The sequence below is a fragment of the Columba livia genome, chromosome 4 (genome assembly GCF_036013475.1).
Source record: "Columba livia isolate bColLiv1 breed racing homer chromosome 4, bColLiv1.pat.W.v2, whole genome shotgun sequence".
Taxonomy (NCBI): Eukaryota; Metazoa; Chordata; class Aves; order Columbiformes; family Columbidae; genus Columba; species Columba livia.
Genome location: NC_088605.1, coordinates 27,781,072 through 27,795,638, shown reverse-complemented (window position 1 = coordinate 27,795,638; position 14,567 = coordinate 27,781,072). Strand labels below are relative to the sequence as shown.

The following is a 14,567-nucleotide window of genomic DNA, read 5'->3' as shown; positions in this document are numbered from 1 at the left end:
AGATCAGTGTCCTGCTGGTTTGGAGGCAGTTCTTCCATTTTTCTCTCTAACCTTGCTTTGAAAATAATTGCCAGAACAAAGAAGACTGTCTCCTTTCAAGGAGACATTCAAGAAGGGCCAGTGTGCCACATCTTACTGCCCAGTTCAGGCCCTGACCTTCCCTTTCTGTTTGGGCTTTACCTTTTACCTCTTCTCTGTCAGCTGAGGGCCAGTTACATTTGTGCAAGTAAACCAAATCAACATTCTTCACCAGGCCTTTACGCTAGAGGAATGAAAAAGCACATCTCTCTACGGTTTATGTCATCTGGCCAGCTGTGGTCAAACTCCTTGCAGCATCATGAAGTCCTGGTCTTGGCCTCGCCTCACAGCTGATAAGAAGAGCTGCTGTATCTCAGCAGAAAATTAAGTTTCACATGTTATTGCACTTTATAAGTGGTATTTAGAAATAGAACTGAGCAGCTAAGTTCAAACCTGGGAAAATCTGCTATGTCCCTTCTGAGGTTTAATATCAAACCTCAGTACAAAAAAAAATTAGACAGGCTTAGAATTGGTTCTTATCTCACTCAAAAATCAGAAATCCACGCTCAAAAATAAATATTTGAAAATATTTTTTTTTTTTGTTTTACTGCTGCCTTTGATTTTAGTGTTTGTTTGCCTGAATCAAATGTGTGATAATTAAAATACAGCTAGTTTTTTTATATGTGATTTTGCTGGCTGTTGCAGGAGGTTTTGTCAGAAGGCTCAGCTGGGGATAAGTTTATTTTCTTGTAAAATTTTGGTCTACCTGTGTGCTAAGACCACCAAATATGCAAAGCTCTTGCCTGGAAGCTGTGTGAATGCAGTAAACCCTGCTGACAGACAGGCTATTTTAGTTTGTCAGACTGCATACAGTTTCTGGCGAGCCCAAAACCGCAGACTCTCAGTAGAAGAGGTCCGTTCTACCTGCAGAAGACTTCAGATTGGGTTTCTTCAGTGGGAAGCACTGTTCAGTTGTAGTAGGTCACATAGTCTGCAGCAAAAAACAAGGTGGAAACTTTGGATGCTGGAGTGGAATTGAACAATAGTAGCTAATGCTAATAGCATTATTATGGAAATATATGTAGCAGTTAATGGTTGCTATTGGGTTGAGCAGAAGGTGATGCAAAGTCATGATGTATGTGGTTACAGAACTATCTAATTTTCTCAAGTCTAAAAAAACTAGACTGGCAGAGTATTTGAGATTCTCTTACTGTTAAAGTTTTCCTGGGTATGGCTTTGCATATGTCTTTAATTCCCATGAATATGATGAATTGCAACTACTCTGTGTATGTCTATACATACTGTGTATGCATATATATATATATATATATGTAAAGACCCCTTCTCCCCAACAACATAAACCATCAGCTTTTCATGTCATATTATTATTACTCTGTGTGAGAAAACGGGGGTAGATGAAGACTGGGGTTAAACTTTAATCTATATAGATGATGGTGAAGAACAAGAAAAACTTTTCACAAGCATTGAAAGAGCAGCAAAAACACGGGTTTGGAGGTGTTACAACAGTACTAATGACACTTTGCAGGCAATAGATACAGTAGGGCAACATGTTCACATTCAGAAAAATTTGCAACTCTTGGGCAGTGAGTTTTGCTAATCTTTAGTACAGAGATTAAGACAACTTTCTAGTCTTTTAAATTGCGAGATGAACTCCTACCTTTTGACTAAAAAAAAATTGTGGGAAGTTGAGGGTAGGAAGTAGGCTGTGAAAACTTTTGGATTTTGCTACTTTAACTGAAGTACCTTGCTGTTATTTCCCAGCTAAGTTTAAGCTTTTTTTCTTCCAGCAAGGAACATTACCGGTGCTAAAGAGGTTTTCTGATCTGAATAAATTTAAGGCAAAATAGTCAGTGCAAGTCTATAGGTATTCCAGAGCTTTTATGTGAGGAAAAATAAGAAAAGCTACAGATACTCAGCTCTAGATGAAGAAAAATACAAGAAGTTGCTGAGGACAGTGAAAGGACTGATCAGTCCATACTTTGTGTGGTATCCCATAGTGTTGCTGACTCAGCAGTAAATAATTTAAATTTTAAAAATGCCCATGTCAATGTATCTTATACATCGTGTGATTTTTTTTCTTTTTTTTTGTTTCATAAAGCAGAGGTTCCTTTCCAAAATAATTTATTCATGAGGGAATTGAAGAAGGTGCACTATGAAGCTGTGCAAAGATAGCTTAGTGATTGGAGTGTACTGCTTACAGGAGGTCATGACAAAGAGCAATCGCTGCATTTACAAGTGGTTTAGAGACATGTACATGTCATTCTCTTACAATTAAACTCATCGTTGTAAGGGGAGAGAAACCCTCTTGCTACTCTTACCATTTTTTCTCTGAGCTGTTCTGTGCACTTTTGCTCTTTTGTGATGGTTGACGAGTCAATGATCCAGTTTGGTATGATGAACCACCTTGATGCCAGTTGACGCCGTCTAAGAGAGACCATCACTTTTTCAGCATTCTTTTCTTCACTTATTCCAGATATCTAAGTCATAATGCTGAACGGAAACAAGTGCTTGTATTTTGTAAAATACAGTAGCCTGTTTCCAAGGAATTTTGTAGAACCTGTCCTGGCTGCAATGAAATGCTCCTCCTGTGTGTGTACCTGAGTGGTTTTCAGTTGAACAAAGGGTACTTTACAACTTTACAACATCACATGGTTATTTTGATGAATCTCCCATCACTGTGTTACTCTTTAGCCTGTTTACTTTTTAACCTAAACTTAGTGCAGGCAAATAAGAATTTTATTTTCACAGGATCTGATTATATATAAAATGAGCCGATTATTCTTTGGCTGACTTTCAGAGACTAGGCTTTGGCAAATCTTTGGATAAAATTTTTAAATTGATTCAAAAGTAGCCCTCCAAAATTGCATTTCCCTCAGTTAAAAAAAAAAAAAGGAAGCTTGCATATGATGGAATTGGTTTCTGAGAGTCTGCTTAAAAAAAAGCCAATCCGAGGTGGTTTTGTTTGTTTGTTTTGGGGTTTTGTGTGGGTGTGGGTTTTTTGGTGGTGTGTTGGGGTTGCTGTTGTTGTGATTTTGTTTTTTGTTTGTTCTGTTGTTTTAGCGCTTTTTTTTTTTTTTTTACTTTTTTCTAGGATATGATAAATTTCAGATATCATTACTGTATTTTTTTTCCCCCCCTCAATTCTAATTTTAAAATTATGACAGATTATGCTGAAGTATATTTTTCTGTATTTCTGTGAAATTTACCATTTTAACAGGGATTAATAACAGTTGTCTTTTTACTTTTTGGAGTTTGAATCGCAGCCTTAGATGTGGGGCAAAAAGACTTCTACTATTTAAAGCACAAGAGCATATTTTGCAATCCTTGCTTAGACTGAGTAGTAATTATTCAAATAAACCTGTCCTGGATACCCATGTAAGTAACTATTCACGTGTAACTCTGTTTGGAGTTTCATGATAAAGCAACAGCAACTTCAGCAGAAAACCCAGGGTGAGGAGTTCTCCTTTTCTTCTTCCTTCTGCACTGTTTTTTTCTGCTCTACCCAGAGCTGCAGCATGCTGCCTAGTCGTTTACCCCACTGCAGCTGTTTGTAGGGACTCATAATGAACTTGATCAGAAAACTGATCTGAATTAATTAAAAAAAAAAATATTCTGGAAGAGTTACAGGTTTGAGTCAGAATTACATGTCACCCATGGCATACTTAAAATTGACATTTTGATTAAAAAAAAAAAAAAAGAATTAGTGAATATTACATCATTTTAATTAACCTACTGAACTAGGTGATCTGGTTTCAATGTTAAATGTGCATACATGGAATTCCTACCATGGGCCCAAAATCTAAAAAAGAGCAGTTGTGCAGGATGCATGAAACCTGAGTGAGAAAGCTAAGGATGCGGATTTCTTAGAGGGTTTCTCTATGTTGGATGGCAGCCCATCAGCTCAGCATTAAGACTTTGCAAGGGAGAATCCAAGCTCCTAGGTAAATGTTACCATCACTAAGGAGGGGAAAAAAACTCAGGAAATGGAGTTTCAGCTTGATTTTAATTTTGTTTTCAGCCACAAACAAACGTTTAATGTTGGCATTTGTTTTATGACTGTATTTATGATAAATGTGTTTTTCAGAATGTGTTTGTTCTTCCAGACTTCTCCGTGACTTTGACTGCCCAGGGAAGCGGTTGAGTCACCATCCCTGGAAGTGTTTAAAAGATGTGTAGATGTGCTTAGGGACATGGTTTAGTGACAGTGTTAGGTTAATGGTTGGACTTAATGATCTTAAGGGTCTCTTCCAACCAAAGTGATTCTATGAAAGGTGACAATTACTTGATGCATTCAGATCAAAGAAGCCCTGGTCAGATTGAGATGAACTCTTTCTTTTCTACTCAATATAACGACCGCTGGGTCTTTCATCCATTTCAATATTCAACAGTTTGAATATTACATGTGTTTATGGTGACTAATTGTTTCAATAAAAAAATGAAATCCTGTACCTGGTAGTGGGATTCAGGAAATACAAGTGTAGTCTTGCAGCTGGTGGTGTTACCTTGTCAATTTGTGCTGCAGTTTTCCCAGTGAAAACCGGGAAAGGTGGCAGGTGTAAGCAGCTCTGTCTGCAAGTAAAACTTAATGCCATGTTGGTTGAAATGTATAAAGTGATAGATTTTCCTTAATAGTTGTTTTAATTTGTTTTGAGGAAGACGTGGTGACTTGATGGCTGCATAGGTAAATATTTGTATAATGTGAAAATGGATCAGTGCAAATTGCAGAGTTTTTGATACTTAATAATGTTGGTTCTCTCTCCCCCTCTTCTAAATGCTGAGCATCTGTAACTTTTTGTGAGTACTCATTATCTCTGCAAATTGGATCATATTTGTTATCATGTAACTAAGGTTGTCAGCTGTCAGGGCAAGCCTTTGGCAGGAGAGACTGAAAAGTTTAGATGGGTGGCAGCATGAAACTCCCACGGCTGTTTTGAAGAACGTAACAATGTGTCATGCAAACAGCTTCGTGCCCTGAGGGATGGTCTGGGAACAATTGAATATTTGGGTGTGAAAATGCAGAAAAGTTCTAAAACTGAACTGAAGAAGTGATATATAGGTTTGCTAAGAGGTAAGGGCGGCTGTTGCAGGTGCTTCTCAACAAAGTATTGCGATTTTGGAAAGGAACTTTCAGAATAACAGGTGAGGGTTCTGTTGTCCTGAATCTTATTTATGGTAACAGAAATGTGGCAGGAGCCATTGGCTTGGAAAAAAAACCCCAAAAATGGGTTTCCGAGGCCAAATGCGGATCCAAAGACTGATCTGTCCTGGGAAACTGGTTATTATCTGCAGAGATCTGCATGGCAGCAAAAATTCAGTGTAACAACCAGGTGCTGACGTTGACTAATTACACCATTGATGTTTTAATTTTTAATGCTGATTTTGTCAAAAGGGTTATTGTGTAGTTTCTTCTATAATGTCAATGTCACCAAAGCCAACAGGGAAATGAAATATTATCAGTATGAAGGTTTGAATCCTTCTTGTGCTCTGTAGTGTAGTACTATGGGGATCTCCAATATATTTATTTCTAAGACAATAATTATGTTTTTCTTAAGTGCCTTGACAATAAAAGGATATTTTAAATCAGTAAACAAGTACATCTAGTTGTGTGAAGTGGCACAAGTGTGAGATATGAGAGCTTAGCTGGCCAAAACAGAGTGAAATGCAAGGGTAAAGGGTGTCATTTCATGTACTGTCACAATAAATAATTACATGTTTGTCCACAAAGCAGGAGAGACACTAAAGTGAATTTATTTATATTTAATTTTATTTAGACTTTCATAAGGTGATGTTGTGAGGAGAGCTCTGACTTTTTGAGCTTCTCTGCGCAATGCTGTGAAATACACTGTATTGTCTATGGTGAAGTTATGTCGCCTGCAGAGAAAAATGTATGTACATTCAGTGCAGTGGGCACGTCTGGCAGAAAGCTGGCAAAGGGAAAGGTGATGGGGGAAAAAGTTCTCTGGAACAGCTTCTCCACAACCTCTCCCACACCTTTAACTCCTGCCTCCATTCCACCTCATGTGTTAAGTCTGTGCTGCATGATGGAACTCCTGGTTGGATCCCTTCCCTAGGCTGCTTCCCAGCCCGGCAGGAGAAACGCTTGCACCCACACAAGGCAGAGCAGCACGGCAGGGCGGCTGCCAGCAGATGAGGGAGGAGATCAGCTTTGCTTCAAGTTGACATAATTGCAAAGAACAGAGAAATTGCCTGGCAGTGTTGTTGGCAGGATGCTGCAGCCAGTTTTGCAAAGTAACTGTGGGTGCGTTTTGTTTTTATGTACTCTTAAGTGTGTTCTACAGGTATCAGTCATGGTGTAAAACATTAAAGCAGCTTGATAGTACTGAGTAACCAGAACTGTCAGAAGTAAATTACTTAAATTGTCGATGGTCAGCATGGAGCCTTTATAAATAGAAGATGAAGGGCCTATCCTTAACACTTTCTGAAAAATAACTGTTAATTCTTTCTTCTCAAATAGACATCTTCTAAGTGACCACTTGTGTTTAAAATTTTTCATTAATATAACTGGGGTGAATTTTCAAAATGACTTACTAGTCCATGTTCAGTTTTGTGTACTGAACTTTTTTGCAAATGGCCTTTCTATGTATAGACCTTAGCAATTGAAACTTTGATATGTATTGGGACCTTGAAGAGTGGTTGTACGCTGCTGTTTGTCTGGAGCTCGTTTTGGATTTCTCACCCATATTTTCTGTGGTGTAGGCTGCAGTGTCCTAGTCATGTACAGCTTTTGGCTTCCTGGGAACATGCCAGTGCAGCCCTCAGCTGAGCAAAGCCTGAATTTTCTTGTCTAATAATTAACTTCTGTAAACTTCCAGATGCTTTAGGTGAGTTCCAGCTTTCTGTATATTCAGGTAGTTTCAACTGTAAGTAGAAGCTATTTTTACTAGAGAAATCTTCAGCTCTGTGATCCTCCAAACATATCATAATGATTTATTCCTCTCGTCTTCACAGGAACTGATATTCAATGGCTAGAAACAGAGCTGACAAGTGGCTGAAATGAATACGACTACTATCCTACAAGAGATTTTGATTAAAAGATCACAACAGAAGAAGAGGACTTCTCCCTTAAACTACAAAGAGAGGCTTTTTGTACTCACAAAGTCTATGCTAACATATTATGAAGGTCGAGCAGAGGTAGGAAATACAGATTTATACTATGGAGTGCCTTTGTACCTTTTTGCTTTTTTATACTATTGGCTTTTTTCCTACTGTATATCATACTGTCAGAGGCAGATGGAGGCAATGGCCATAGGTGGCAATGGAGATAAGCTGCCATCTCTCTTTTTTTCTTGTTTATATTGCAGATTGACAAAGGTGTAGATAAGTTATCTGCTAGTCAGTGTGGACTAGCTCTTAATCAGAGCAGTAGTACATAGCCAGAATGCCAGAAATAAAACAGCTTTTAGAGCTGGTTATTAAAGCTGATTTCTTTCTCTCTCCAGAGAAATGAAAGATCACTGCTATCACAAAGTGGGGAAAAGGCAGAAAAACTTACAATTGTAGTTGCTTGTGGCTATGTTTACTGTGAAGACCACTACTTTCAATCTAGGAATTAACTGAATTCAAACAGGAGAAACAGCATTTGATAAGAGCACTACTTTGCAGGACAAGCTTGCTAGAGATGAGATCCATTAGAGTGGATCATGTAACCCAGTGGTTTAAATGAAGCTGAATGCAGTTGCTCTTTGGCAGCACAAGCAATTAATCCCTGTTACCACTCTGTGTAAATTTGGTTACAGCAGAAGTCAATAGTGTAAACTAGGTGAATCCTCAAACCAGCATTTTTTCAAATCAGCTCCAGACTCAGTTTCATCAACATCACCTACCCCTGGACTGCCCAGTCATATCTTTAGTGCTGGGGGTAAGATTTTTCCACTTAACTGAGGCTACTTTCCAGATGTCACAATGTCACAATGCTGAAAGAGATTAAAATGGCTGCAGCAGCTAGCAGAGCATGCTCTACACTCTGGGAAGGCATTCAACAGCTAAAACTTAATGGAGACAGCTCTGCAACCTTGTGTTTGCTGTCTTACCTCTGATGAAAGAAGGGAATACAGGAGAGCTGAGGCTTGCTAAGCATGTTTCTCTGTCAGAGCTCGTGCTTGCAGCAGAATTGATCTTGCTTACCATGCTCTAGTACCACAGTTGCTGTTCTGAGTATAGCTTGGACACAGTCAAGGATTAAGAACAAGATCACAGAGTGGCTGAGATGGAAAGAACCTCTGTAGGCCATGTGGTCCAAGCCCCATGCTCAAGCAGGGCCATCTAGAGATGATTTCCCAGGCCTGTGTCCAGATGGCTTTTGAGTATCTCCATGGATGAAGATTTAACAACTGCACTGGGCAACCTGTGCCAGAGCACAGTCACCCTCTCAGTAAAAAAAGGAAAAAAAAAAAAAAAAAAAAAGCTTTCTGATGTTCTGTTTCTGATGTTCAGACAGAGCCTCCTGTGTTTCAGTTTGTGCCTGTTGCCTCTGGTCCTGTCACTGGGCACCCCTGGAAAGAGCCTGGCTCTGTCCTCTTTGCACCCTCCCTTCAGACATTTATACACATTGATGAAATCCCCCTGAGCCTTCTCTCCTCTAGGCCGAACAGCCCCAGCTCTCTCGGCCGCTCCTCATCGGAGAGATGCCCCAGTCCCTTCATCATCTTTGTGGCCCTTTGCTGGACTCTCTCCAGTATATCCAGGTCTCTCTCATACTGAGGAGCCCAGAACTGGACACAGGACTCCAGGTGTGGCCTCACTAGTGTTGAGTAGAGGGTCAGGATCCCCTCCCTTGACATGCTGTCAGTAATTTGTCTGATGCAGACCTGGATACCATTTGCTGTCTTTGCAGTAAGGACATTTTGCTGACTCCTGTTCAACTTGGTGTCCACCAGGATCCCCAGTCTCTTTTCTGCCAAGCAGCTTTCCAGTTGGGTGCCCCCCAGTGTCTGCTGGTGCCTGGGGTTGTTCCTTCCCAGGTGCAGGCCTCTGCACTTCTCCGTGGGGAAGTTAATGAGGTTCCTGCCAGCCCAGGAACTTCCAGCTTGTGGGGATCCTTCTGGATGGCAGCATGACCCCTGGTGTGTTAGCCACTACTGCCAGTTTTGGACTGGACCCAGTACTGACACCTGGGATTCACAGTCACTGGCCTCCAACTAGACTTGGTGCCACTGACCACCACCACTCTCTGGGTCTGACCAGTCAGTTTTCAGTCCATCTGGGAATATGAATTTGTGTATTTTTACTGGCTGTGTTAGAATGCATTTTTTGTTGTTGTTGTTGTTTTTGTTTTGTTTTGTTTTTCCCCTAGGCAATAAATAGGTGGGGGCTGAGAAGCTTTCTGAAACACATATCGCATGTTTATCCTGTGTCAGCTTACATTAGGGTCAAATAGAAATGTAACTAGCAGGTTTTGCAGGTTTAGTTGTCACCCTTTATGCAGTTACTACTTCTAGCTTTCCCCTTCCAGCTTTGCCTTTTCCCTGCAGGTTAATGTCCTCTGGCTAAAATACCCTTCCAGGAGAGGCTGGTGGGTGGATCTGTCTAAGAGGGGGTTTAATCTATCTGTTTTATTTGCAGTGAGATGGAGCAGACCTGCCCATAGTGCCCTCAGCTGTGACGGCAGTGACTTAAAATGTTACAACATATGATAAGGACAGATGGGATGAAAAACATACAATATGCCTACACTAACCCAGCAGTTTGCTGCTGAAACAGGCAGGTCCGTGTCATCCCTGTCCTGGTCTCACAGGCCTCTCTCAAGTGCTTGAATTGGTCCTGATGCTCTTGGAATCCATACTGATATGGAAAAACTTGCTGATCAGTGGAAATATATTTGATCCAGTTTTATTTTTGTTGGATTATTGTTCTGCTGGGTTACCAAGATGCATTAGCTCAATGCAGGATCAAACAAGCACCAGAGGCAATGCCTGGTAGTGGAGGAGGACAGGATGTTCCAACTGTTGACATCAGCAGGTTGTTAGACTGGCTCCACCATAACACATAGCTTTCTAAACTCAAACCCTTTTCATTTTCACAGTTTCTCCTGCTTTAGATTATTTTAAACATCAATCAGCATTTTATTTTATTAACAACATCATAGAACAGGGTTTGTTTGGGTTGGAAAGGACCTTCAAAGGTCATCTAGTCCAACCCTTGGCAATGGGCAGGGAGATCTTCAACTAGATCAGGTTGCTCAGAGCCCTATCTGAAAATATTGTCTGAAAATAAGGAGCCCTGATCTTAGAGATGCACGCTGAATATTTTTGTCAGCAATTCTTGGTCTCTATTTGAGGAGAAAAAAATAACACTGTGTGACTAAGATCTCCATGACACAGTGGTAGTTATTTCTTTGTGTCACTGGGCAACTGAAATGGAAAAGTTTGTGGGTTTTATCAGGTGTGTTGTGGTGTGGGTTTTTGTGGTGATATTTTTTTTTTAAGCCAATGATGGTGGCTGTAAATTTGTATTTACATTAAGACAGTCATACATTCTGGCTGAAAAAAAAGAAAAAGAGATTACTAGAGACTAAAATAATTCTATTCCCTCTGAATAGCTGGAGGTCTATTGCTGAAATAAATGTGACTACTGTGTATGCTGGTTCAGTTTAAAGGTATGACAGATGAAAGCATCTGTATGGACTGACCTCATTTCAGGCTTGGCAATATTCAAAGTCCAGATTGGTAAGATAAGCATGGAAATCTAAGCCAAGAGGATCCCACACTCTCATTTTAATTTCATAACTTCAGTGGTAGCAATCTGCTAAGGATGGCTGAGTAGGCAAGTATGTGATTCCCAGTGTGGTCGTTGGCCAAACGGAAGTATTTTCTGGCCTTTTCTTTTTTTCTCCTTCCATTTTAACTTCTGCGGTGATTCAGTAGAGAGAGTTCAAGAAGAACCCAGAGTTTGTGGTCATGAGAATACTCATACCACTTCTTTTTAAAAACAAAGAATAAATTAAATCTCGTTAAGCAAATTAGTCAATACTTAGTGTGGGCAAGTTGGTATTGTAAATAAGGTGACAAAATTAGATACTTGGTATGTCTGGTGACAGAAGTGGAACATTTATGACAGCAGAAAGCATTCAACCATAGCAAATATTCTTGTAAATGCTGCTGAGATATTTAATTGACTCTGTGCAGCCAGTGGTGGGGGATCACTTGCTCTGTGACCAGAAACTGCACATTATGGAAACACTCTTCTCTATTTTTTTCTGTCCTATGTCTTGACAAAGCACCTTATACCTACTTGGAGCAATAAACAATTATCTCATAAGCATGATTACTGCATCAGGGTAAAATCTTGTTTAAACTTGCTCATAACCTATTTACATTTTTTTATACCTGCTATTAAGCAGCTCAGGCATCTTGATATGGTACAAAGTGCCTACAGTGAAGCTGGAGTTGCATGGCTGACATGAGAAGGAGAAATGTAGCTTCTGCACTTAGAAATAGTGCTGGACTGTACATGCAGGAGGTTTGAGAGCTATCAATGAAGTATAACCACAGAAACAGTAAAGAGACTGAATTTCAAGACTGGTTTCAAAGCACAGAAACCTAAGTCCTGGTTAAGGTCACCTGCACAAAGCTCTACAATTATAAGTCACAGAAAACTTATTTTGTGTAGGAAGTCAATAGGACCGTGGCTTCTATGGCTTAACTACCTCTGGGTGTCATGCTGTTTGTCTAAAAAATGGGACATGTGTCACCTTAAGGTTGGTTAAAAAGGTGGTCATTTAAAAGCTTGAAAATAAAGAAACAGTAGGAACTGACTTGCCTTAAGCATCATGAAGATGAATTTTTAATGTTGTCAGAAAAGAGGAATATTCTGTTTAAGCTGGAGATGGCTTCTGGTTTGGGCTTTTTTTTTTTTTTTTTTAATTAACTCTGTGGAATAGTAAGTAAATGTTGGGGAAATGCAATATTGGCCAAACAAGAATTACAAGCATGTAAAAGGCTGAGTTAATGTTATATTTCATGAAGTTTTTAATGGTTTATCAGCTGTTATTGTTGGAAAGTGTACTTTCTGCCTTTTTTCCTCAATGTTGCAAAAGTTTTTAACGAGATTTGAATGTGATGGATTCCATTTGTAATAAATATCCATTGTAGTAAGAAATAAATAAATCAGCTATCAAGCACAGAGTACTGATCATGAATGTATAAAACCAGGGAAGAAATAAAATATCATCCTATTCTGAGTATGGAGATATACTATAAAACTGAATATGCTACAGTCAGACTTAAGTATGTATAACGTTTTCAAATATGCGCTGTAGACTTAGCAACCCAGCTTTAAACAGATTTATGTAGACAGTAGTAACTATGGCAGTTTGGAAGTGGGAGGTTATAGGCATTTTTGTATCAACTGGCCCTTGCTCTTTAGGACTTCTGCACTGTGCTTACTGGTGTGAGCTGGAGTCTTTAACGGCAGTGTAAGTTTTCCAGGTAATGTGGCTGTATAGCAAAGGCAGGTAGTGTCATTGTGAGGAAACACTGGTGTGAAATATTTTATTAAGAAATCTCTTTCCAATTTTGTGTGGCATGACAGCTCAGAAAAATGAACAGAAGCATACCTGAAGTAGTATGCTGAACTATGTTCTTCTAAGAATTAAAAAAATACTAACCAGTAAGAATTGTATAAGGAAAGTTTGGTGGTTTTGAAATAAACTTGCTTGTCTTAAAATATTTAATGCAGTAATTAAAAAAAAAAAAATCTAATTTGGATTTTTTTTTTTAATTTATTTTTAACCAGCAAAAATTTAGCTGAGGTTTCAGTATGACTTCTTCTGAACTGCGAATTTCACCTTGAAGGGAGTACAGGTTTGAAATCCAAGGAGGCATTTATGAAAATAACTTCACATACGTACACTACGTACACTTGGCTATTTTTCTGTCAAAAGCAGCTTCATATCTTGCCTATTCAACTTAAAATTCTCTGGAGTTTGTTTTCAAAGGAGTGGTGCATTCACACTTTCAGCTGACTGTTCGGAAAATCCAACCTTAGTGTTTATTTAGCTGTCACTGAAATTGGAAATACGTCAGGAAATATCAGCTGAACAGTTATATTGGAAAGAAATATTTACGGCTCTACCGCTATGCCTGGTGGCTGGTGTCCCATTGTGCAAGTGCTCCACACGCTCCTTTGCAAAGGTTGGCCACACAGAAGGGACAAGCCACACAGAAATAAATAGCATTCAGCTACCGCATCCACCAGAGTGGTCCACTAGGTACTCTTGGTTTTTCTTTCTCCTGTGTGGCTGTAAGTTTCACTGTTGTGAATTCTTTCTCAATCAATGGTCTGAAGATGTCTCCGAACTGCTAGAAGACATTAGGGCAGTCTGACGGCCCTGACTAGAGCAGGCTTACTGATGTATTACAGAATAGCTATGGTAGCAGGTAACATGTTTCACACAAGTTTTAGTTAACTCGTGCTGACAGAGCAGCTCACTTGAAGTAAAAGTGCCACCAGACTTGAGGTTTTTGCTTTAGATGGCATTTTAGGTGAGGAAAATTCTTTGAGATGAAGGCAAGATAATAAAAGTAGGTGTTAAAGTACTTATCACCGGAATACATGAAAGGACCTGATTTCCGTGAGTAAAGTGTCCTGCTAGTCTGTTGGTTTGAAAAATTTCCCATTGATGTTTCTCATGAACGTGGTGCTTCCACAGAACTGACACACATCCGGTCATAAGTTTATAAATTCTTATCAATATGCAGACTGCTAGTATCCTCATATCTATTGGAGTTGTCAAATGTTCCCTTTCATTGTGGTATTTCTTTTGCTCTCAGCTTGCTTAGCAGTGACACTCTTCAGCGTTAAAGTGTGATGATGTGTGTGGTTTGGCTGCTGTCCTCCCACACATGGTGCAGTACACTCACATAAACCTTTCCAGCCCACAGCAGCTTGTGCTGACCTTAAGTATGAAGCCAAGTACGAGCTTATGAATGTGAAATTGCTTTAAGCTTTAGCATCTTTATTGTTTGCTCATGTTTGCTGTATGGATTACAGTTTACAGCAATAAATGGTTTATATTGGGTTTTGCATTTTCAAAATGGGCTGACTCCTGGTCCTTGTGGTTACCCTGTGTGTGTTTGGGTGAATGGGGGTATGTGGCATTAGCGAGAGGACAAAATCGTGGAAAGTCTGTGCTGCAATACCTGTTAGTTCTGGAGGGGATGCACAGAGGATATTGGGGTAGACAACAGCACTTACCGATTTATTAGTGTGCGTAAACCATTTGCTTCTACAGAGAAGACAAATAATAGCCCCAGAGGGAAAAAAATTTAAGAGTCTTATTTAGAGGGATGCTTCTGTGGAGTCACAGAGAAGGTGACTTTCTGAGGAGCTGATCTTGGGAGGTGTGGAGTGTTCTTGTCTTCACTGGCAGTAGTGGTATTTGTCATCAAGATCAGACTTGTGTGAAAACTGCCTTGCATGAATAGAAGGACAGTTACAACTAACAAACCCCAACCAGAATATACATGAAAAAAGCAGAATAAAAACTTGAACATTCTTGGGGGTGGCTA

General features: G+C 39.6%; 1 protein-coding gene across 2 annotated transcripts in view; it reads left to right on the top strand.

The window, feature by feature from the left end:
- The window catches only part of TEC (tec protein tyrosine kinase), a 52,589-nt gene that overhangs the window by 12,453 nt on the left and 25,569 nt on the right, over positions 1–14,567 (top strand). For both annotated transcript variants that reach the window (XM_065060837.1, XM_065060836.1), the window contains one exon: positions 7,009–7,191. In XM_065060837.1, the coding sequence (XP_064916909.1) occupies positions 7,054–7,191 (138 nt within the window). In that variant the 5' untranslated portion in view covers positions 7,009–7,053. The remainder of the gene's footprint in view (positions 1–7,008; positions 7,192–14,567) is intronic.